General features: G+C 42.5%; 1 protein-coding gene across 1 annotated transcript in view; it reads right to left on the reverse strand.

Moving 5' to 3' along the window:
* Positions 1–25921, reverse strand: part of LOC148417513 (Rieske domain-containing protein) — a 41383-nt gene that overhangs the window by 11251 nt on the left and 4211 nt on the right. Inside the window, exon 2 of the mRNA XM_088425279.1 lies at positions 2092–2266. Within this exon, the coding sequence (XP_088281405.1) occupies positions 2092–2266 (175 nt within the window). The remainder of the gene's footprint in view (positions 1–2091; positions 2267–25921) is intronic.

Genomic DNA, 25921 nt, shown 5'->3' on the forward strand with positions numbered 1-25921 from the left:
TGGCTTGGAGTTGCTCATCTTCATCCCAGCCACTTCAAACTATGCTGTGAACCACCCTAGTGAGCAGCCTGAAGAGGCCAATAGCATGACATCATCCGCAAATAGAGATTTAATGCTGACGCCCCAAAGCCGGACCCAAACAACACGATGGCTGCGCCTGGAAATTCTGTCCATGATGGTAATGAATAGAATCGATAACAAAGGGCAGCCTTGGCGGACTCCAACCCTCACTGGAAATTAATTCAACTGCCGTCGTGAATGCAGCCCAAACTCTGACATCAGTGGTACAGGAACCAAACAGCTGATATCAGGGTCCTTTGGTACCCTATAATGCCAAAGCACTCTACGCAGAACTCCCTGAGGGACACGTTTAAAGGCCTTCTCCAAGTCTGATTGGAACGATTGGGCAAATTCCCATACACCCTTGAGGATCCTGTCGAGGGTATAGAGCTGGTCAACTGTTCCACGGGCGGGACAAAAACCATGCTGCTTCTTCTGAATCTACAGTTTGACTTCCTGCCGGGCCCTCTTGTCCATGAACACCAAATTGGGCAGGCAGAGCAACGTGATCCCTCTATAATTGGAACACACCCCCCTTCTCAAAAACGAGAGACAACACCCCATTCTGCCGTTCCAGAGGTACTGTTCCTGATGTCTACATGATGCTGCAGAGGAATGACAACTAGGGCAGCACCACAACATCCAGAGCCTTTAGGGACTCTGAGCGGATCTCATGTACTCCCGGGGCCTTACCACCAAGAAGTACTTTGTCCACCTTGGTGACCTCAGCCCCAGAGATAGGACAGCCACGTTGGAATTTCCAGTCTGCTTCCTCAGAGAAAGACATGTCAGTGGAAATAAAGAAGTCTGTAAAGGAGCCTACCAACCTGTTCACGATGTCCCTATTTGAGGTCAGCAACGCCCAGTTCAAATTTCCACTGTAAACAGTATTAATGGTGCATTGCTGTATGCTCCTGAGACGGTGGATGGTGGTCCAGACTTTCCTCAAAGCTATCTGGAAATCTTTTTCCATGGCTTCAGCTAACTCCTCCCACACCCGTGTTTCTGCATCAGTGACCGCCGAAGTCGGACTCTGCTTGAGTATAGTCAGTACCTGTCAGCTACCTCCGGTCCCACAGGCGCAAAGGCTTAACAGTACTCCTTCAGCTTGACGACATTTGTGTATTGCTGCCACGACCTTCATCGACCACCTTTATCAGCCACAACTCCAATCAACCGCCTCGACAACGGAGGCGCAGAACATGGCCCACTCAGATTCAAAGTAACCCACTGACCCTGGGAAATGGAAAACCTCTGCCCAAAGTGGGAGGCGAAACTGAGATTCTGCTAGATGTTCCCAGTATACCCTCATAATACTTTTGGGACTGCTAAGCATTCTCTCCCATTATCTGAGCCAAGATTGCACCAGGTGTGTTCAGTTGATAGCTCCGCCCCTCTCTTCACCCGAGGGCACTAAGCACGCGACCGCAAATTCAATGATATGACCACAAAGTCGATCATAGAACTGCAGCCTAGGGTCTTCTGGTACCAAGTGCACATATGCACCCTTATGTTTGAACATGATGTTTGTTATGGACAATCCATGGTGAACACAGAAGTTCAATAACAAATCATCTTCCGATCACAAATCTCCAGATCTCAGTTATTGCCCATGTGAGCATTGAGGTCCCTCAGCAGAATGAGTCCTCAGAAGAAACACTCTTCAGAACACTCTACAAGGACTCCAAAAAGAGTGAGCACTCTGAATTGAGCTGTTGTTAAGTGCTTAGGCATTTAATAAACAACAGTTACGCCTAAGTTCCCACCCGAATGCAGAGGGTGGCTACCCTCTCGTCCGACGGGGTGAACCCAATGTACAGACACAGAGCCGAAGAGTGGAAGAGAGCCCAATCCATCTTGAGAAGACTGGTACCAGAGCCCAAGCTGTAAGTTGAGGCGAGTTTGAATATATCTAGTCAAGATTTTTCTGCTTCACACACCAGCACAGGCTCATAACCCCCCAGAGAGATGCGGTTCCATGGCCCAACAGTTAGCTTCTCTAGCTGGGGATTGTTGCGCCAAGGTACCCACCCTTGTCCGCCGCCCAGCTGTCTTCGCAGCCGACCTCTTTGGCCACTCCCTCACAAGTGGTGAGCCCATGGGAGGGGGGAGCCATATTGCCTCTTCGGACTGTGGTCGGCTGGGCTTCATCCCTCACCAATAAGCCCCAAATCCAGGCCTGGCTCCAGAGAGGGGCCCCGGTGACCTGCGTCAAAGCAAGGGAAAACATTTTCCATTATTATTTTCATCATTACAAATGGTCTGTGAGGTGTGTTTAGTCTGATCCCTCACCTAGGACCCGAATGTCATGTAGGACCCTACCAAGGGCACAAAGCCCATGACAACTTCGCTTGTAGATCACTGCGAAACACAAACCAAGGGGTCACAGTTAGGTGACAACTCACGGAGGGAGATCAACCAAACACTAACACATTCAGCTCTGTGCAAGCCTCTTCAGGCCCACAATAAAATGTATTTCCACCATTTGCATTCATCTGGATTTTGCCATTACCATTAATTCAGTGACAAATCCAAGTCAAGTGGCCAGACATGACCTCCTTGATGAAGATAATCATCAATAGATACAAATTCCCTCACTGTAGCACTTTGGGAAACAGCTGGTGCAGGAATTTAAGCAAGCATCAGCCAAAACCAGCACGCATGTGGCCCCTCGCACACTCACCACCCGTCAACCCCAACGCTGAGCCTGCTGCAGCTCACAAGTGCACATGTTGCATTATTATATGCAAACAGCCACTTTTTTGTTCCTTGGTTGAGGTCTGTCAGTGACATGGAAAGGCTTTCTCAGTAAACTGACCCTGATGCCAAAGAATGAGTTTGAGTGGAAACATTAGTTAAGCAAAATGTAATAGCGGATCTACAACACAAAGCCTGTGATTGTTCGGTTAATGGCAGGCTCACATTTTAGCCGTTTTAACTTTCCACATGGCATCTTAACATCACAAGCTATTTTGGAGCTCTGTGTCTCAGCAGGCAAATCTGTTAAGTATCACTGTCAAGTGTCAGTGTCAGTGTCCTTTGATTGGGATATTTTTTTTCAAATATTACTTGACCCAATAGATGAAAACTGCATTCAGGAAGATGCAGCCTATAAACTCAGTAAGCAATGTGACATTAAAATAAACCACTTTAATCTTGCAGTGCATGCAATAAATCCTTTGCTTTGTGTTAAAAGTCAAACTATAAGAGCCTCCATCCTATACAGAGCTCTTGAGAATTGAGCCCGTAGATCAACCCGGCTGACGCGCCTTTCTGCTTCCACGCTGTGGTGTGTACCAAACAAAAGACCACTTGACAGGTGCACCTGTTGTGTCCAAGGATTTATTTTTCTGCAGCAGTGAGTATAGTAGCCGTATCTGTGTATTTAGAACATTAATCATAATTGAATATTGTGCAAACAAACAAATTCCCCACACACCATTTGAATTTATAACATACCTGCGGTCACAAACATTTGCCCTTCCGGGTCAATCCTCCCTTACTCTAACCGTGCATCTGACACTTAAATAAGCAATAGCACCACCCTAATTATACATGCTAGATATTGCAATTGACCCTGCCACAAACAAAACACCGTACAGTAAAAATCCTCTAAAACAAAACCTGCATGTGCAAAAAAAATCCCCCAGTGTAGAAAAAAAAAAGTCCATGCATTGAAACCTTTCCTTTTTTCTTACTTCCTCATACAATGAAAAATCCCCCTGTTGCATACCACAAAATGTTTTTTTTCTGCATTTGATTTGCACTGAAATTCACTACGGCGAGAACAATCCTGCAGCCAAAGTATAGCTTGGTTCATACTTGACGTGCCGACATGCGTTTTCCAACACTTTATACTGTCAGACGTTATTCTCCCATACTTGTATGCTGCAGTAAATGGACTCTGCAGCATACAAACAACACTACTCTCTAACAGAGGGAAAGACTCCGAGTAGATTCAAACAATCTAAATTCTTCCAAGCATTTTTAAATGGACTCCTTATCTCTCTCCAACATGGTGCCAGGAGTTGATTACAGTATTTAGATCATGGTATTCCTTTTAAGATTAATCACAAAGGTGTTTGTAGCGGCAAACTTCCATAAGGAATAGTTTGTCCGCGATGTTTTCTGCTCGTAAAGAAATTCCGTAAAATACGTGTTGAGGAAAATCTATTCTGCTTGGACCGACCTTAACACATGAAGACAGGAGAAAAGTAATAAAGGTAAAAGAATGAAATTGAATGCTTATTGTAGATTTGGCAATTTCTTTCTTTTTTCTTTATTTTGAAGCTCATCAACACATGAGGAAACTACTGCTTCTCTGCTAGCACTGTGGCACTTCAATTGGAAAACTGATGGATCAAACTTACATTGCACCCAATCCTATTTATGCTTGTTATGAATGTTATCTTGTATTATTTGTATTTTAATCCAAGTTTAAAACCATCCACCCATCCAACCAACTATTTTCTATAGCTACTTATCCTAACAAGTGTAGCAGACTTCCTGGTCTCAGCTGATTTCAGGCACCCTGAACTGGTTGCCTGCCAATTGCAGGGCACATCAGGACAAACAACCATTCAAGCACCCAATCATACCTAAGGACAATTTAGTGTGTCCATACACCTGCCATACATGTTATTGGAGTGTGGAGGAAATGTAATCACAGAGAAAATGTAATCTCTACACAGGAAGGCCAGAACCAGCTGGAATTGAACTTGGGTCCCTTAACTGTGAGGGGGACATGCTAACCACTCCCCCACCAAATCATCCCAAAATATGCAGTTAATAAATAATATGAACGTGTTAGTGTGAAAATCAAAGTCAAAGTGTCATTATTGTGAATCGATATTGCTTATGTAGGACACTTCGATTTTTGTTTTCATCGCCTCGCCTTGCATTCACCTGGTTAACGTGCACTTTCATAAGTACCTGTAGTCTTGGTTCCTTGTGTTTGCAGTATTTCTTAAACCTAACGGTGGTAGTCCGCCGACTGGAGGCCCCTGTTCCTGTTCCTGTGCCTCAGTGGCTGGAGGCCCCTATTCATGTTTAAAGGGCTGTATCATGAAAATTTTGTTATGTGTCAATTTCTCACCCTAAACACACAAAAAGTGTTATTTTCGAAGCAATATGACAATAATAATCCCTTGTACCACCTCTATAATGACTTCGTACTGGCAGAGCGAGAGTAAATCTACAATCATCTTATCTAGGAGATGTCTGGGAGGAGAGATTTTACAGCAAGTCTTTCAAGTAAGCAGTAATGTTTCATTAATTAGTTACAAAGGTTTGCTGTAGAAATGATCCAAGCGGTGAAAATATGTATTTGGCAATACACACACTATCAGTATTTGTACTGTATTAGTCACAGATGTGCCAAATGTAATGTGCATGCACATGCAACTTTGAACATTTTGAATGATCATGATATAAGCCCTAAAAAGTCAAATGGAATCAACCTCCGCATGCAAACTGGTGTCAGTGACAAACACTGACTGTCACTTAGCCAGGAAAGGCCAATCCGTTTGTGAGCTACAAGTTAGGAAATTGCAAAGAAAAGACATTATCTAGTAAATTAAGCTCAGCAAAACCTTGCTTTTTATTTGAGTTAGGTTGTTGTATATGTGGCATTTGATATTTTAGTTCAATGATGATAACTAACTCCATTGACAGGCTTTCCTTCAGAGGTGTAAACATCAACAATGGCCCAGAGACTGCAAAAATCATTTCGGAGAACTCTGAGTTTGGGCGCCGACTTGAGGTCAAGACAGGGATCGGGAGCTGACATGTGGCTGAGACAGGGGTCAAGCACTGACGAGCATAGGACTCAGGGATTGGGTGCTGACTTGCAGGGAACTCGGACGTCGGACACTGACTTTCAGGGAACTCATGGGTCGGATGCCGACTTTCAGGGGACTTGAAGGTCGGACGCTGACTTTTGGGGAACTCGGAGGTCGGGCACTGACTTTTGGGGGACTCAGAGTTTGGGCACAGAGGCACAATGTCCTGGACTCACAGTCGCCTTGATGCAGGGACAGGGGGACAGGAGCGCACAGTCAGCTTGGCCCAGGGACAGGGGCACACTTCTCCCTTGGCGACAGGACAGGGCGGCACAGTCACCTTGGCGTAGGGACGGAGGTGGACAGCAACCAGGGATCTCCTGTGCATTAGGCTTGGAACTCGGGACAGTGGATTTGAACTGCCGAGATGCCGGTTCTGGGACTTGTAATGGTCTAGGCCAGTGTTTTTCAACCACTGTACCACGGCACACTGGCACACCAGTGTGCCGCGAGATATTGTCAGGTGTGCCGTGGGAAATTATCCAATCTGTGTGCTTGTGCGATCTAGCGCCAGGCAGCATACTCATCCATAGTACTCTTCCATACTGTGCACAGCAAGCTCGCTCCACTCCCTCCCCTCTACTCGCGCGATTAAAATAAAAGTGGACAAAAACTACAACAGCAACAGAAAGCCCCGTCCATATATATGTGATGTGGTTTTTAAAGCAGCCAGCCCCAGCCCTCCCCCGCCTGTCCAGGAATAAGGGCTGGGGCCCTCGGCTGCCGGGGTTCAGGGACTGAAGGTCCTGCCAGGTCAGCCTGCCACCTCTGTTTGTGATGGACATCGAGAACGTAATGATCAGAGTCGAATGGAATTGAAAGGGGTGCGTGCAAATAGGGGTGGCTCACCATCAGGTCAGAAAAGGGGGAGGCAAGACTTGACTTGTGGCGGGAAGAGAGGGAAGAGACGACAGGCTGAGGGCATTGACTGGTGGATCGGCTGCACCTAACTCGCCATCTCATCTTATTGTATAAGTATACCAAAACTTGTATATTTTATTAAAATCAATTAGAGAAAAAAGCAATATCAATCAACTTCCAACAACTGTTGGTTATTTTTTTACAGCGTTTATACGGGTTACAGCTTAGTCTAAGACAGAAAAAAATAACCAAGTGCATCAAAGTGCGTGAAAGTAAAAAAGGCATTCTTATTTTGCTGCAATTGAACTTGACATGACAAAAATAAGGCTTTTTCCATGGGGTCATCTGTGCCCTTCCTGGTATCATCTTGCACGCCCCCCAGGGGGGGCCCGCCTTACTTTTTGAGAATCACTGGTTTAAATAAACCTTGCTTGAGGGAAAATAATAATCAGACGTAAAATCAGGGTGTATATAATACATGCACAAAGGAATAGGCTTGCGCTCATTCATAAAGATAGAAGTCAATGACTCGTCAACTCGTGGCATGTAAAACGAACACACTAAGTAACAGTGGCGGGCCGTGACTTTCTCACCTATGCCTTTTGTGACGTCAGACTTGAATAAAAAGCCCCCAAGCGCCCACATACGCATTACTGGACTACACAGGCTATTTTCCAGAGCTTTTAAACGTCAATAAACCCACATCAGCCATTAAAACTTGTCATTATACGTGATGCTGTCAATAACTACAAACATTAATAATAATTTAAAATAAATATCCACTAAATTTGATGAAGTCCAAATTGCAAATCCCAGTTTAATACAAGAACATCATTTATTTCTTTACTATTAATTGAATATGAATGAAATAAAAAAAAACCACAAACATATAAAAAAAATGAAACAATAAATAAAGAAAAGGCTTGCACTCACCAAATCAAATGGTGGTCACAATCGATCAGTAAGAAGTGCTCATTCTCCATTGAACATTGATGTTGTATGCAACTCTCTCTTACAAAGCCCACGGTGTTCAAGTCGTGAGCTTAAAGTTTTTCAAATTTTTAAAAGAGTTTTTACGTTTAATTTTCTACAGCAGATTTCAAGAATGCATTTGTACAACTGGACACCATCTACAACATGTAATTTAAAAAAATGAAAGGTTAGTCAGTTTTTCTTAAATGGCATGTTTTAACGTTTCAATTACTGTAGACAAAATATTTTTCTTACATCAGTCTTGCTTTCATAATATTGTTAAAAAGTTCCCATTACTTTTGGGTCACCCTGTACAAAAAGTAACGTATGAGTGTCATTGTCCTTCATAATCCCAAGATGTGACCGTCTCGCTGAATATTGTTTCTTTTGAGACTGCGCCATGATGCTTAAAATGTGATCAGTAATATGTTTATGCACTTTGTTGTCAGAATCCAAAGTTGACAGCTGACTGACATGTGCAAGACAACAATAAGCTTTAACATGATCGACTGTGGTTCTGTGTTGCCTGGTTGACAATGGGGAGTAGGGACTTTGACTGATCTTTGCCCAGATAAAAGCAAAACAATCAAAGAAACATTTGATTGGGGGGGCTTGGTTGCACAGTTTTACACTTGATAGTTCCAGAGACCCAAAAATGTCCGCCAGAAGAAGTCACTTGATTAGAACCTTGAAATATTAGTAGAAACCTGTACTTCAACATATCCTCTACTGCAAGTCAGACCAATCAACCAGTCAGCATGTCAGTCTTTTCCTCTCCCATTTTAACACTCCTCACCAAAGGGCGCAGCTTTTTGGAAGTGTCACCCAACTCAGACAATCTATGAGAGGCTGCAAAATGTAAACATTTTCCAAACATAGTTGCTAAGTGAAGTATAGCAGACTGGATTCCCACACATCTTATACCACAGAATTATTTTTCCGGCGAGTAATGTGCGGGTAAGAAATAAAATTGTTCTTGTGGCACACATATGTTAGCTCAATCTCTATATTGTGCCATCTGTCCATAATGGGTCTGCAAGAGACATCAGATGGTACATACTGTACACTCCTCTTGCCTTTATGTCTGCGTGCACAATACATCCGGTTCTTCAGCATCTGAATATGTTGACAAGTAGCCTTGAAAGAAGCTTGGTATGATCCTTTAACGATGTGATTAAATTGGCAATATGTATGTCATAGTCTTGTTTAAAGACTAAAACAAATTCTCAGGCACTGATCAGTAGAGCCCAAGAAAAATTTTATATATTTTTTTTTTTTTTTGCAGTGGGCCCGCGTGAGAGATTAATTGCATGATTGGGGTCGTTAGGCAAATTCGCTGTATGGCGGGCAATCCAAACCTATGTTAAATGGCTAATGCGTTTAGAACCCCAGGTAAAAACTTCAAAATTGTACATACATATTAGAATATAATGTACTCATTACTGGGATACACAGGCTATTCCGGAGCATTTAAACATCAATAAACCCACATTAGAACTTATCATTACATGATACTGCCAAAACCTATAATTGATAATAAATTTAAATTGTTTGTTTGCAAAATTTCATGAAGTCCGCCAAGTGTCATATTGGCACGGCACGGTGTGTGGGGGAAGGGTGTGGGAAGTTGGATCCAAAATGCAGAGAGGAAGGATCTGGGATGAGCTGAACAAAAACATTTATTACTTGCAAAAGCTGGGAGAAACCAGAAAAAAAAAAAACACTGGATCAAAAGTAATAACAGAAATAAAAACAAAACCAAATTCACAGGGTGAACAACGACAGTGAGGCAGGGAATTTGCACAACTGGCACAAATGCTGTGGACGGCAAAAACAGCAGTGTTAATCGTAGACATTCAACAACTAAATAACTAAACTGGCACTTTAAAGGACGAAAAACAAGAAAATTAATAAATAAAATTGACTCAACCAAACAGTTATCCAACACATTTCAGTACAAAATCCATTCTTCTTTCTTTCCTCTGAAAGATTTCATTGACTTGTTTGTAGAGTTTCTGCATTAATCCTTTTGTATTGACATGGAAGCAATGCTGAAAGTCGCCTCCAATTTCCGTTGTGCTCTTCTTCAGCCATTGTGGGTTTAAAAAAAAACTATTTGAATTTTCTGCTAAATGTATGCTTCAATGTACGCTATGCCTTATGGTTGCGCTACCTTATGGTTAAGCAACATTTATTTATTTTTTTGAATAACTTTTATGAATGACTTTAACCACAGTGGACCCCCGTGTTATAGAGTCCCTGGCTTATGTTTTTTTCATGTTGCGATGTGGAATACTGAGTTTTTTCATCCTCTCTTTAAGTTATTTTCCCAGCATTGCGACAAAAACAACTGCCATGACTGTAGGATGTTGAATGTATTTGTGTTGTTTTATCTCCATCTGCAGGCGTTTTTAGGTAATTGCACTTATTTTCTGTTGCTGTCAACGCCTCCATGCAATGCGTCACCGCAATGCTGGTCTGCCATTGGTCGGCATCTCCTTACAGAGATACTGGTCTGCTATTGGTCGGCATCTCCTTACAGAGATGCTGGCCTGCTATTGGTCGGCCTCACTTGTTTCAAAATGGCGGAATGGTAAAGCTTTGTTCTATCGTGAGTGGTTAAAAAAAAAACATTTTTAGTGCATTTCACTTCTTAGTTCAAAGTTGAATGAGTTAGCTGTTAAAGAGAGAAGTAAGAAGTTGATTTATATAGAAATGATTTTGGAGATAATCAAGAAAGACGAAGCTAGCCTAGCCTAGGCTACCCTTATGAGGGAATATGGGCATAACAAGCGCCAGTCAAAGGTAAATAAATCCTTTCTATATTTTATATTTTTGATGTTATTTGATTGTATACATGTATGTTATGTATACGTTGCACTTACTATACTATTTTGGTACCAATTTTTAACATGTATGTACAATTGTAATGATTTTACCTGGGGTTCTAAACACATTAACTATTTAACATAGGTTTAGATTGCCTGCCATACGGTGAATTCGCCTTATGAGCCCAACCGTGGAACGGATTCATCTCGTAACTCGGGGGCCCACTGTACTTCCAACGTTAAACATGGTGGCTCAATACAGTAGGCTTGCACTCACTAAACAAATGGTGGTCACAATCGATCAGTCTTTTCAATACCTCTCGATTTTTCTTCCCCAAAGTATCCCCTCTGGTGTCCTCATAAGTTTTTGAAAGCACCATAGCGCATTGAGGGGCTCTCTTTACCTTAGAACTGAGATGTACAATGCTGTTAATCCACTCAGATGTCCCAACACGTTTTTAAAAGCACCGTGGCGCGTGTGTCCAACCGAGATTTGGTGTCTCATTGCTGCCTTGGTTAAACAATTGAAGTTTACAAATCCAATGTAGCTCCAAACACCAAATCAATCCTTTGCAAACAAAAGGCATTCCCAGTAGAACTATTTGGCAAGGTTAGCTCACGCTCCTGGTAACCCAAAAATGGCCAAGTCGGGACAAGTTAGCTCAAAGCTACGCCTGTCACGCAATCAACTAAAGCCAACATCCTGTAGCTTGCTTGTTGAGCATTGAGCAGCCACTCACAACAAGTTCAACATGAGGCCTCTAGTTGGCGATCTTATGACTTGATTGGCAGCTTGATTGCAGCAGTCTTTTAAGCATACGGGCCTCTCACATATCCATCTACGCTTGCATAGAAGCCCGCAACTGTTGAAGCGAATGCCCTAGCGCCTCCGGGAGCAGGCGGATTACATACAGCCTGGCGACACAAGTTAGTTGAATTCTAATTGACTAATAATTCCAACTTTAAAATAGAACTCTAGAAGGAGCGTTATAATTATTATTATAGCGATATAATATGACATGAAAAGAACCGCCCCTCTGGGGGCCGTCAACTTATCGTGGTGCAGGGATTTACACGTCCCTCTGGAGACTCCCTCGTTCTGGTGGGGGGGACTTCAATGCTCATGTGAGCAATAACAGAGAGACCTGGAGGGGTGTGTTTGGGAGGAACGGCCACCCCGATCTGAACCCAAGTGGTGCTTCGTTATTGGACTTCTGGATTGTCAATAACAAACACCATGTTCAAACATAGGGGTGTCCATATGTGCATTTGGCACCAGGACACCCTAGGCCGCAGTTCAATGATCGACTTTGTGATCGTTTCACCGGATTTGTGGCTGCGTGTTTTGGACACTCAGGTGAAGAGAGGGGTGGAGCTTTCAACTGATCACCACTTGGTGAAGTGTTGGCTCTGAAGGTGGGGGAGGATGCCGGTCAGACCCGGCAGGCCCAAGTGTATCATGAGGGTCTCCTGGGAACGTCTGGAAAAGCCCCCTGTCAGAAGGAGTTTCAACAACCGCCTCCGGCAGAATTTCTCCACGTCCTGCGGGAGACGGGGGACATTGAGTCCGAGTGGACCATGATCGGTGCCTCCATTGTCGAGGTGGCTGATCGGAGTTGCGGCCGTAAGGGGGTCTGTGCCTGTCATGGCGGCAATCCCTGAACCCGCTGGTGGACACCAGCGGTAAGGGATGCCGTCAAGCTGAAGAAGGAGTCTAGCATTTTTGGCCTGTGGCACTCCAGAGACAGCTAACAGGTACTGACTGGCCAAGCGGTTTGCGGCTTCTGCAGTCGCCGAGACAAAGATTCGGATGTGGGAGGAGTTCGGTGAGGCTATGGAAAACGACTTCCGGACGGCTTCGAAGAAATTCTGGTCCACCATCCGGCGTCTCAGTAGGGGAAAGCTGAGCACCATCAACACTGAGTAAAGTGGGGATGGGGCTCTGCTGACCCCGACTCAGGACATTTTGAACTTCTGGGCAGAATACTTCGAGGACCTCCTCAATTCCACCAACACGTCTTCCCCTGAGGAAGCAGAGTCTGGAGGCTCCGAGAAGGGATCTCCCATCTCTGTGGCTGAAGTCCCTGAGGTGGTCAAAATACTTCTTGATGGCAAGGCCCCGGGGGTGGATGAGAACCGCCTGGAGTTTCTAAAGGCTCTGGATGTTGTAGGGCTGTCCTGGCTGACACGCCTCTGCAACATCGCGTGGACATTGGGGACAGCACCTCTGGATTGGCAGACTAGGGTGGTGGTCCCTCTTTTTAAGAGGGGGGATCTGAGGGTGTTTTCCAACTGCAGAGGGATCATACTCCTCAGCCTCCCCGGTAAAGTCTATTCAGGGGTGCTGGAGAGGAGGGTCTGCCCGGAGGTCAGACCTTGGATTAAAAAGGTGCAATGTGTTTTTTTTCCTGGCAGTGGGAGAGCGGACCAGCTGCAGAATTCTCGAGGGTGCTTGGGAGTTCGCCCATCCAGTCTACATGTGTTTGTGTACTTGGAGAAGGCGTTCAACCGTGTCCCTCTGGGTGTTCTGTGGGGGGTGCTTTTGGAGGTACGCCCTGATATGGGCTGTTCAGTCCCTGTACCACCAATGTCAGAGTTTGGTCTGCATTGCCAGTAGTAAGTCAAATCCGTTTCCAGTGGGGGTTGGACTCTGTCAAGGCTGCCCTTTATCACCGATTCTGTTCATTACTCTTATGGACAGAATTTCTAGGTGCAGCCGAAGCGTTGAGGGAGTCTGGTTTGGGAGTCTCAGCATTGCATCTCTGCTATTTGCAGACAATGTGGTGCTGATGGCTTCTTCAGATCATGACCACCAATTTTCACTTGAGCGGTTGGAAGGTCGAGTGTGAAGCGGCTGGGATGAAGATCAGCACCTCCAAATCTGAGACCATGGTTCTCAGTCAGAAAAGGGTGGAGTGCTCTCTCCTGGTTGGGAAAGAGGTCCTGCCCCAAGTGGAGGAGTTCAAGTATCTTGGGGTCTTGTTCATGAGTGAGGGTATGATGGAATGTAAGGTCAACAGCGTCCGCGGTAATGTGGACTCTGTACCAGTCTGTCGCCATGAAGAGAGCTGAGCCAAAGGGCAAAGCTCTCTATTTACCGGTCGATCTACATTCTTGTCCTCACCTATGGTCACAATCTGTGGGTCGTGACCGAACGAACGAGATCCCAGATACAAGTGGGACAAAAGGGTTTCCTCCGCAGGGTGTCCGGGCTCTCCCTTAGAGATAGGGTGAGGAGCTTGGTCATCCAGGAGAGCCTCATTGTCGAGCCGCTGCTCCTCCGCGGTGAGAGGAGCAAGTTGAGGTGGTTCGGGCATCTGGTTAGGATGCCTCCCAGATGCCTCCCTGATGAGTTGTTCTAGGCATGTCCCACTATGTTGAGGCCCCGGGGATGACCCAGGACACGCTGTAGGGACTCTCGACGTGTCTCTTGACTGGCCTTGGAACACCTTTGGATCCTTCTGGCCAGAGCTAGATGAAGTGGCCAGGGAGAGGGAAGTCTGCGCTTTCCTGCTGAGGTTGCTGCTCCCGTGACCTGACCCCGGATAAGCACAAGCAAATGGATGGATGGATGGACAAAAAGAACAGAATATGGAAAATAATTTTATAAATAAAAAAGTATATATATATATATATATATATATATATATATATATATATATATATATACTTTTTTATTTATATATATATATATATATATATATATATATATATATATATATATATATATATATATATATATATATATATATATATAAATATAAATAATTAGCAGTGACAGCAAATCATCATGTTGCTGTTTGAATTTTGCAATTCAGCCAGATAAACTAAAGACTGCCCATAACATGACACCTGACATAAATCTACAGCAGAGAACTGATGGAGACACCACTTATATGATTCAATGATTCAAGTTGTAACAAAATGCACATTTCTATATAGGCTCTGAAAATAAAGACATTACCTGTCGATGAAACATAAAAGAGGCCAATGCAAACAGATATATTTTGCTTCAGTACTCGGTTTAGACCAAACCTTATTTTCCCTCTCATGGTTCACTCAAGCCTCAGTAACCTTTACTGTCCCACAGCAGTGCTCTTAACAGTACTTCCTGGCCTCTGTTAACAGGAGAAGGTCAAATAATGAGAGACTATTACAGTCTAGAGCACGGAAGATCCAAGGCTTTCTGACAAATTAAACAAGAATTTAATCTGGGCATGCCCTTTCTCTTATTAGACACATGTGTGGATTTGATTGACAATATATTCTTGGCTATACTGTTTTGCAATATTTCCGTTGCACAGATTGAGGGGACAGCAGCATTTCAACTAGAGACCATCCTTCAGCATCATTATCCTTTATAACTTTTGCTTGAGCCTGTCCCAGTGAATTTAAGGACTCAGACAAAGAGTGGCCAGGTCTATAAAGGAACACTCGATACTCCATAAAAGTAGAAATGGAATCCACACTGGCTCGCTGCATCCAACCACATCACAGCCTCTCATGTCAGGCCATCTCAGTGTGGGACTTAATGGGAATGAAGGGATCCATCCATCTGGGAAAGCGAATATTCAGATACAAAAAGTGTTTTTGTGCCATCTCCCTCAAGAAATAATTGAGGTTCACTTGGGTCTAACACACAAACATCTTTTGATTTCCTAATTCTATCAGATATCAGTCAAACTGTTATCTATGTTGTCAATCACAAATGTATTATTAGTTTGTCTCCTTCAAGAAATCCAATGGGAATCACAGGCCGTATTGTGAAAAACATCTTACTTTGCTAATCACGGACAAATATTACGAATAACTGCTAAGGCTTATTGTGAGCAGAATGAGTTTCTCTTTCCACTCTGTATTTTCCCCTGGTACCAACCACATCCATCATCTACCCAACATGTGTCCAGAGCCATTTGGTTGCATTATTAGTTTAGCAGGTTGACCACTTTGCAGCACTTCTACTGTCTGTGTATTGTATGAACGCAAAATTGTAGTTGTAGTTCAAAAAACAATTACCTGATTTGGAGCAGAGGACTCAAACTGTGTGAATGGTGTAAAAGCAACCTTTACAAAGTACAATAACAGTCGAAAGTTTGGTTACACTTTCAAAGGGCCTGGAACACATTAAGAGGTCAGGAAATTCCAACTATTAACACTGGGAAATGCCCAGCAATTAATTGAACGTCAATCCAGATTATGAAGCAACTTCCACATTACATAGCTGACTGACAAAATACCAAGATCCGCAAAGCTGACTACTTTGAACAATTAAAATTATAGTACATATTCGTGATGTGGCGGCTCGGTGACTGAGTGGTTAGCAAGTCTCCCTCACAGTTGACGGACCCAAGTTTAATTCGAGCTGGCTCCAGCCTTCCTGTGTGGAGTTTGCTTGTTCTCCCCAAGCCTGCGTCATTGTTACCGGTGTGTCCAGCAATTGGCTCGCAATCAGTTGAGGGGGTCCCCCTGCCTACTGCACAAAGTCAGCACCAGCAAGCCTGCGACACATGACGATACGTGAATATAGAAATGGATATTCATGACAGCTGTACAGAAATGAACTGCAGAAAACTTTATTTTTTTTCTTTAAATCACTGAACTGAGACAATTTTGACCTCTTAAGAGGTTGATGTGCTGTAATTTGTAAAGCCTTGGCACACTTTTAAGGAGAAAGTAAGATGGTAAAGTCATTTACTGTAGTGCTGAATGCTTGATCATTCTGAATGTTGTGAGTGAATAAATCCAAATATTTATTCATTTATTCCTTCCTTCCTTTCTTTCTTACATTATCCGTCCATCCATCCATTTGGCCGTCCGTTTGTGCATCCATCAAGGGTCGCAGACATGCTGGAGCCTATCCAGGTATAAAGTGCCACGACCTTCACCAACACTTGCCAATGTTTGCCCCTCAGGGGGATAGAAGCTGTGGATGTTTTGTCACTGGTAGTTGTCTAGTGATAAATCACAATAATGTATAAAACTGAGAAGAAAAAAAAAAAAAAGAAAGACAAAAATAATTCCTTTTCCACAACCGCATCGCATCATTCATCATCTGGCTATTTAATTGCAGCTGGAACAGAACAATAAAGCTGGATTATTCTTTGCTACTTGCTTAGCTATGTTGAAGCCAGATTAGTTCTCTGCCTTTTTGCTCCAAGTTGGTTAGTTTCATTACAATATGCAAAATTTTCTATACATAACCCTTATTACGCCTACATCTACCCAGTTCAAGCCCATGCACACAAAGCCCAAATGGTACCCAATTATAAATCAGTACCATTGCCCACATCTAGCCCAGGCCCACTTGGTACCCAGAAGACCCAAATGTGCCCCACATGAGTCCCAGATGGAAATATTTGCTGGGAACTTCACAACACTGATCAATAATCCTGACACTAAAACCTGTAATCTGCTCAACCATCCAAATTCTTAAAGAGGTGGCTCATCTAATTACTTTAATGATCTAGCACTTAAACAAGTAACGCAAAATGCTCTCTGTAAGTCAGTGAGTATTTTTGGGTGCAACTTGATCAGCTTCAAGTGCCCTCATAGGTTCAAATGGAGGGAAAAAATACTGTTTTTGCACTGTTCCACATGCTGCATTACGCCATATTGATTCATGCCTCAAACGTCTCTCACAGGGTGCCCTTGACTTTCTTTTCAAGGTTACACAAGTAGTCTTTGTAATACAGGTGACCTGGAAAACATATTATGAAATACAAGAGCTGTGATATAAGATTCATAAATAAACATGACATTTTTTTAAAACCGATAATTGTCACAGTGATCATTTTTCCCTTCTTACAAATGTAGGTGTAATGACGTTATAACAACTTGGCATACAACAGGGGGGAAAGGGATAAAATGTCATCAAGAAATATTCTGGCCCTTTGTAACTTGTGGAAAAATAGGATATTTAATCTTGGGGGAAGCTATTTGGGACAAAAAATAATTTAGCTCCTCAAATAAAGGTGCCATTTTGCAATTTAAGACAACCGCATACACGAAACACACATTCAGCAAATTCACACAGAAATATGAGATTTCGTATCATGCACATTTGTTCAAGTCATTTAAAACTTATTTTCCATTCCCTTACTTAATGCATAAAAGTATAAATGAGAAGACCACTGTTAGTACTTTAAAAAGTGATCAATTCTACTGTAGTATGATCAGTTTGAAATAATACTATAAAACTGTCCCCATTGTTCAGCTGCCACTCAGAGATTATGAGTGGCACCTAATTTTTACCCATGACAACAACTTGAGCGCAACAGGGGCTTCAAGATGTGCCGAGGCTTGATACACACTTAAATGTGATGCAATATTTATCATGTCCTCAGCTAGCAGAAAAAACACTTGCATTTGATACAGGGTCCAAATTTTTCAGCCATCTTTTATTTGACAAGTATGAAAGAAGCAGATGAATGTACCGCAACTTATGGTTAACAAGCTAATTGAGAAGCAATAGCTAATTGCCCTCTTGCTAGATTGTGAGACAAACTGCAGGAACAGCATAGACTGTCTAATAGAGCCTCCTCATCTTTCATAAAGCTAAGCATGTGAGCCCCATGTCTTCCTATTCTGAGGATATTTGTCTGTTTACAGAAGCGGCTTGAATTGGCTGTCGGTGATGCGTACCATTCTCTTGAGGGTAGTAATGAGATCGGTTATGTTGCCACTCTCCATTGAAGAGAATTTACCTCTGACTTCTTTGGACTGATTAAGCTGGGTCCCGAACTGACCGCGCAAACCATAACATGGACTTCTGAAACTTTTCGAGGACGTAGGCTTGTATAATGTGACATCACTGAGCGCAAAGAGACTTAATGTGGGAGTGACACTGAGAATGGCATTGAGAAAGACTTTTTAATGTAAGAAGCATAAGTGAGTAACCCCTAAAAAAAAAAATTATGTGCATGCCTGTATAGTTGTCTGTCATTCTATATGTTTGCAGAATTGGCTGCCGACCAGTTCAAAATGTAGTCTGTGTTTTGGTTTTTCTCCAGCTGTCTGTAACTGTGAACAGAGTTATCAATAATAAGAGACTGGAGAAAAGCCAGGACTCTGAGTCAAAAACGATCTTTTGCAAAAAAGGGAGAGAGCACCAAGGGCTTCCGGTGTTCCCGGGCTCTCCTCCTCCTTATACTAAAAAGAAGGCAGTTATAAGTTTCAAAATATTACCATATAAGGAATTGTTTATGTCTGTAGTGTGAGTGTGTGTATGTGTTTATGCCAAGTTGTGTATGTGTGTGGGTGCGTGTGGGTGTGTGTGTGTGTTTATATGAGAATAAGCGGGTTAAGAGGTGTGCAAGCAATAAGTTTTTATATGATAACATATATACATATATACAATTACCCCATCAGGGTTACAAGAGGAGTGAATACTGCATATCCACCTTACTCTGTACTTTGTACAGCCATATCAATAGCACTGGTACAAAAGGCCATTGTTTAATATCTGGTCAGGCTAATTCTTTTCAGTTGTTCACACCAAAATCTAATTTCTCATTGACTCCAAAAATTTGCAAATGTCAGTACATGTCTCAGGTATCTTATTGTATTTTCACAAATAGTCATTTAGCCTATTTTCCAAATAAATAAGTCCTCTTGATCTAAATTTAATATTTGATTACCTGTGTGAGAGCCTCTGTTCTCTATGGAGCTCTCGAGGATTGAGCCGTGGATGGACCCGGTTTATGTGCATTTCTTGTTCTAAATAATTGTGTGTATAAAACAATTGACACTTGACAGCTGTGCCTGTTAAGTCCAACAATTTATTTGCAGTGGCAGTGAGTCTGATATCAAAGGATCTGCGTATTTAAAACATAAAAAAAGAATATTGTGTAAATAAACAATTTTTCCAAACATTTGAAATTAAAACATACCTGCGGTTAAAACCATTTGCCTTTCAGTTTCAATCTTCTCTCACCCCACCCATAAATCTGGCGCTTATATAAGCTATAGCGCCATCCCAAGGATACATGCTAAAAATGTTGCATTTGTATGGAGTAAGATTACTGTCAAAAAGGAGTATCCGTGTTTTCAAATAGAGGTAAACGTGTTTTCAGATTTGTATCCGTGTTTTCAGAATTGTAAAATGGTAAATGAACTTTCACCTATATAGCGCTTTTCTACCTCAGGTACTCAAAGCGCTTTACACTAACTAGTCAGTTACCCACTGATGACGCAGCTTCAGGAATAACTGGGGGTTCGGTGTCTTGCTCAAGGACACTTGGACATGGTCTTGATGGTCAGGGGATCGAACCCACAGCCTTTTAACTGGGAGACGACCACTCTACCACTGAGCCATGTCATGTTTTCAGATTTGTATCAGTGTTTTCAAATTTGTAACCATGTTTCAGATTTGTACCCGTGTTTTACCACTCCTATGAGTATGACTCTCACGTGACGTGTGTGAATCTTCCTTCGCACGCATGGATCTATGGCGTAAGATGGCTGTCAAAAAGACATCTGTGTTTTCAAATTTGTTTTTGTGTTTTCAAATTTGTATCCGTGTTTTCAGATTTGTTTTCGTTTTTTCAGATTTGTATCCATGTTTTAAAATGTGTATCTGTGTTTTACCGCTCGTTTGAGTACGACTCTCGCAAGACACGTGCGAGAATTGCACGTGCACATACATTATCCTTAAGACTGAAGCCATTGAAAGCTTCTGTTTGGCGTTCATTTCGTTTCCAATTCTGCAATTTTTTCTGCTCTACGCATGCGCGGTGCGACTGACTCTTGATTGACTGACATTGCCTGAAAATACAGATACGCCTTTTGGACATTTATCTTACGCCACAGATCCATACGTGCAAAGGAAGATTTGTGCATCCACAGGAGAGATTCTCGCACGTGTCTCACGAGAGTCGTACTCATACGAGTGGTAAAACACGGATACAAATTTGAAAACACTTATACAAATCTGAAAACACAAATACAAATTTGAAAACATAGATACGTCTTTTTGACAGCTATCTTACGCCAAGATCCATGCGTGTGAAGGAAGATTCACGTACATGTGTCTCACAAGAGTCATGCTCATACGAGTGGTAAAACACGGATACAAATCTGAAACATGGTTACAAATCTGAAAACACGGATACAAATCTGAAAACACGGGTACAAATCTGAAAACACGATACAAATCTGAAAACACACATATGTCTATTTGAAAACACAGATATGCCTTTTTGACAGCGATCTTACTCCATACATTTGGCCCTTACAATCTATTTAATGGTAGATCTTTCCAAAGCAAGTCAACACAATTTAATTGTGTACATCATTATATGCACAATAGTCTGTTCAAGTGTTAAAAATGGTCAAGAACTTAATACCGTGAACACCATTCAACATGTTTAGAACATTTCTTTTTACAATTCCTTTTTTTTTTATTTGTGTTTATATTTTACAAGTGCAGAAGACTATGTACATTTTATGTAGTTAGAGCTGGTTAGCATTTATTAGTCTTGTCTGGGTTACATGTGGGCTAGGTGGGCATGGCTTATCACTGGTTAACTATGGCTGGGTTCTTTGTGGGATATATGTGGGCTAAGTGAGCATGGGTAAGAGCTGGTCAGCATTTATTGGTACTGTCTGGGTTATGTGTGACCTAAATGGGGATGGGTTGGAAGTGATCACCCATGTCTGGGTCTCATATGGAAGTGGGTTTACTCATACCTATTGGCATTAAATTGACCAATCAGAGGAGAGTGATCTACACATAGGCAAGCAACATGAGACGGCATGGACAACACTGATGACATTGAGAATGAAGCATCAAGGACTGAAAGAATGTTGCAGAGGGATGTCAGCCAAGAAAGCCCTACAGCATCCAGAGCCTTCAGGCACTCCGGGCGGATCTCATCCGCCCTTGCCACCAAGGAGTTTTTTGACCACCTCAGTGACTTCCGCCCCAGAGATGGTAGAGCGCACCTCGGAGCCCGAAGACTCTGCTTCCTCAAAGGAAGACGTGTCGGTGGGATTGAGGAGGTCTTCGAAGTATTCTACCCACCGGTTCACAACGTCCCGAGTTGAAGTCAGTAGTGCCCCATCTCCTCTGTAAACAGTGTTGATGGTGCACTGCTTCCCCCTTCTGAGACGCCGGATGGTGGACCAGAATTTCTTCGAAGCCGTTTGGTAGTTGCTTTCCATGGCCTCACCGGATTCCTCCCACACCCGAGTTTTTGCCTTGGCGACCGCCAAAGCCGCACTCGGCTTGGCCAGTCGGTACCTGTCAGCTGCCTCTGGAGTTCCACAGGCCAAAAAGGCCCGATAGGACTCCTTCTTTAGCTTGACGTCATCCCTTACCGCTGGTGCCTACCAGCGGGTTCGGGGATTGCCGCCACGACAGGCACTGACCACCATACGGCCACAACTCTGATCAGCCGCCTCGACAATGGAGATGCGAAACATGGTCCACTCGGACTCAAAATCCCTCGCCTCCCTCAGGACGTGGGAGAAATTCTGCCAGAGGTGGGAGTTGAAACTCCTTCTGTCAGACGTTCCCAGCAGAACCTCACGATACGTTTGGGTCTGCCAGGTCTGGCCGGCATCCTCCTCCACCATCAGAGCAAGGCATCATTGCAAGGCAATGTACCCATGCGTGTAGGCGCAAAGGGTGAAACTAATGTGGCAACAATAAAATTATTTGACGTTTCAATGGTTTTGTTACATTGTAACACCAAGAACTCGACAGTAGGACCCCAACAGACTGGACACAAACAAGAATGAGTCCAATATAAGTGTTTTATTAAACAAAAGGAGCATGCAACGCGTGAAAGAGCATAACACCAAATTGGCAAAGAATCAACTCAAATTCGCGGAATGAAAACGCCTGTCAAAGTCCAAATAAAGGAGACCTAGAAAATGCTGAAAATGCTGGTCCGCTCCCCCTGAGCTCACTTGTGCCGATGGAGTGCCTTGCCTGGTTCCGGCAGCTAGTCAAGCAGAGAAGTCATTCACGTGAGGTGGAGACACAGAGGGAATGTCACAGGTTTATTTATTCATTTATTTTTTGACACAGCTGAATATTAACTTGTCAAAAAGTTATCATCACTATCTGGCACATCAAATAGCTCCTTCCATTTAAGACCTGGTCATCCCCCCCTGTATCCTCGTCAATTGTTCAAATTTTCTTGTTACTCTTCCAGTTAGTCATCTTCGGACCCATCCAATTATTTTGAAATGGAAGTCTTCGGAGATGATTTGCTGACTGTCTTGCTTGGGATTTTCTTTACCCAAGTGATGACTGTTGTGAGATCAGCGGGTGGACGGTTGCCCTGTGCTGTTTCTCCCCCCTGTCGACTTGTTCAAGCGCATGTCCAAAAGCTCAAGGAGTCAGTCTGTCGTTTACTTTTCATAATTCATCAAAGTCCGCCCAAAAATGATCCACGCAACCTCATTGTTGACAACAAAAAGGCAATAAGGTGGCGCTAGACAAAAGTGCCTTTTTTGACGTTTTGTGCAATCGCTCTGCATATTATATTGAATTAGAGGTATGTATATCATCATTTACAAATGACATGATTGTACTTATTTCACATTCAAATGAATTTCACATTCAAATGAATATTATTCAAACACAGTGATATGGAAAAAATCGGTCTGTTTTGAGTTATGCGGTTATAAGTCAACCCCCCAAATATGGGGTTTGGAAATGAGGGGACAAAAAACTCGACTTGTACTCAGAGAAATACGGTAATTGACCGAAGACAAGAACTGGTAACATGAATATAAAACTGTAATTAATGTACTGTGCAGTAATGGCGAAGAAGATGAAGAGAAAATTAGGACCTGCCGTAATAATTCACAGACCAAACAAACTCCCATAAATGTGCTAATCTCCCTCATGTAATCACCACTGTTGTGTTACCTGATCAGTGAATCAGCACTTGTCTGTTTTCTCACTTGAAAAATTCTCAATCTCGCAGAGCAACTGAGTCAATCTCCATATTCGTTCGTGTTATTTAAAACACTCTTTCTATTGTATCTGACTTTCTTTTCGCCATCACAAAAAAAAAAAAAAAACGGTAAAATAACAGCTTAAGTCAATATATGAAATCATCTACTACCGTCTTGTTTGACAATGTCATTTGGCCACAATGGCAAAATGGGCTGTTGAATTAGTTGAGGTCGGTGCATTTGAAAGGTGTGGGTTTCAAAACAGACTCTATAAATCAGTGGTGATCAGTGAGGATAAGCGGCTCCAGAAAATGAATGGATGGTTGGTTACCATTAATAAAAACTGTTAAAAACCAGTGTGCACTCATTTTAACCTTTCCAAACTGAATGAACAGATGTGAATAACAATGCAGTGGAATTTCCAAAATTCGATGCAAATTATTTCCCATAATGCTGGCTTACTTTCAACTGTTTGAATTTCAAAGCTAATTTCTCCAGGAAAGTATTTTTATCTTTTTTTCTAGCAGTAAAGGACATCTGTCCTATTCTATACCACTTAACCAGCATTTAAGATACTGTGAAAATTTGTTATTTTGTCAAATTGCTTTATGGATCATTGAAAATCTATTGTTTTTTTCACATAAAAAATATGATTTCATTATTGGTGTTAATGTTTTATAAAGCGAAAGCACTCTTCAGGTGTTAGTGGTGTCAAAAGTGGAAACATCACTTATGGGCAATAGAATTAAAAAAACAACATCAACAACAACTTTTTTCCCCCTAAATTATGGTCCAAAATAGGGGATTTGGTTGAAGCCAACCAACCTACTGAAGATTACTGTAAAACGGAGTATGGTAGAAACGAATTGGATGAAATATGGGAGTCCAAACTTAGATTTGTGAGTCTCTAAAACACAATATTCTGTGAACCCTGAACATCAGTCAGAATGCTCAAAATCAGGTTGCCCCCTGAGGTGATCTTTTAAAAAAAATGACTGTCATTCAAAGAGTTAATATATTAGCATACGAAGTACTCTCAAAATTTTCAGTCATGGTTGCGCAAAGCAACTAAATTTTAGGTAAATCACTTCAAAATTGTAGCTGTTTTGGGGGTCAACAAATCATATACTGAACATTTTGACCTCAGCTGTACTAGCTAGTTTGTGTAGGTTCACACACACACATGTTTTGTAGGGAAAACATATTCTCTGACATGGTATGGTGGTTTATACATGATAAATCAAGTAAAAACAATGAATCCTGGGGCTGAAGTGGATAGACAACACATGTTTTTTGGATTGAGTGGGATTGAAAAACATTACCGGCGCTAATTTATGTAGTTCAAGGCTCAAACTATTTGTCTAGTTGTGTGACAGAACATTTTAAAAATCAGCTAAACTCCATTTTTGTGCAGTTGCATTTTTAGTTGTATGAGAATTTGGCAGACACCATTGATGTTCTGGGCATGCCCACACAAAGAGGCACACCACCAGTGCCATTGACATTTTGGCAACAAAGAGTAGACCGATGTCTAAAATGCGTGAAATCGCAAATTTTGAGATGGCGCAGGGCCTGTCGGGTTTGGTATTTTGGAAGACCCTGCTACACCTCAATAGGTGAACCCGGCGTAATTGTACTCCACACCCACGGGACATTTTTCAATTTTGTGATCAAAAGTAGAAGTACAGTGAGCCCCCGGGTTACGAAATTAATCCGTTGGGCGGTTGGGCTCGTAAGGTGAATTCGCTACATGAAAAAAACATAAACCAGGGACCCTGTAACTCGGGGGTCCACTGTATACACAATTGTAGACCATCTAAAAGCGCAGGTGGCATCATGCAATTTTGATGGATTTGATGGAGGCATGCAGGCCTTCGGGAATGTTATGTGTTACATTTCATTGTATTTCATTGTACTGTATATGAACATGGCATTTGCCATTCTCTCCCAAATCATTACGGTAATCAATTCAATCAACAAAATTATCATATTTTCAATTAAAAAATATTTATTTACTGCCCCAAACACACAACCTCCCACACACCCCCACCCGTGACCGCACGAAAATATGGGTGGGGGTGTGATCCCACCTGCCCGCAAGATCAGGGTGCAGATGGCAATGTCTGTGCTCATCAACAGCGGACAACTGAACATCTTCCACAGTGCAGATTCTCAACTTGGATTTTAGTTGAAAGCAGGCTACACACATTGCGTCCCACTCTGCGCTACATTTAAAGAGACAATTCACAAAGGCGCAAATGCCCGTCTGTCCTCACAGTCTACAAACCTGCAGAAAAAAAACTGCAAGCAGACTGTTTACATTTTAGACTGCATTGTGCTTTCACTAAACCAGGCTTTGGGGGAAATTCTAGGTTTGAGTTATTGATGAAAATAAAACATTTTGATGGGGAATTCCATTTTGAGATTTTTACAAAATTAAACTCATTCACC

The sequence above is a fragment of the Hippichthys cyanospilos genome, chromosome 10 (assembly GCF_059441005.1).
Source record: "Hippichthys cyanospilos isolate Australia breed blue-spotted pipefish chromosome 10, RoL_Hcya_1.0, whole genome shotgun sequence".
Taxonomy (NCBI): domain Eukaryota; kingdom Metazoa; phylum Chordata; class Actinopteri; order Syngnathiformes; family Syngnathidae; genus Hippichthys; species Hippichthys cyanospilos.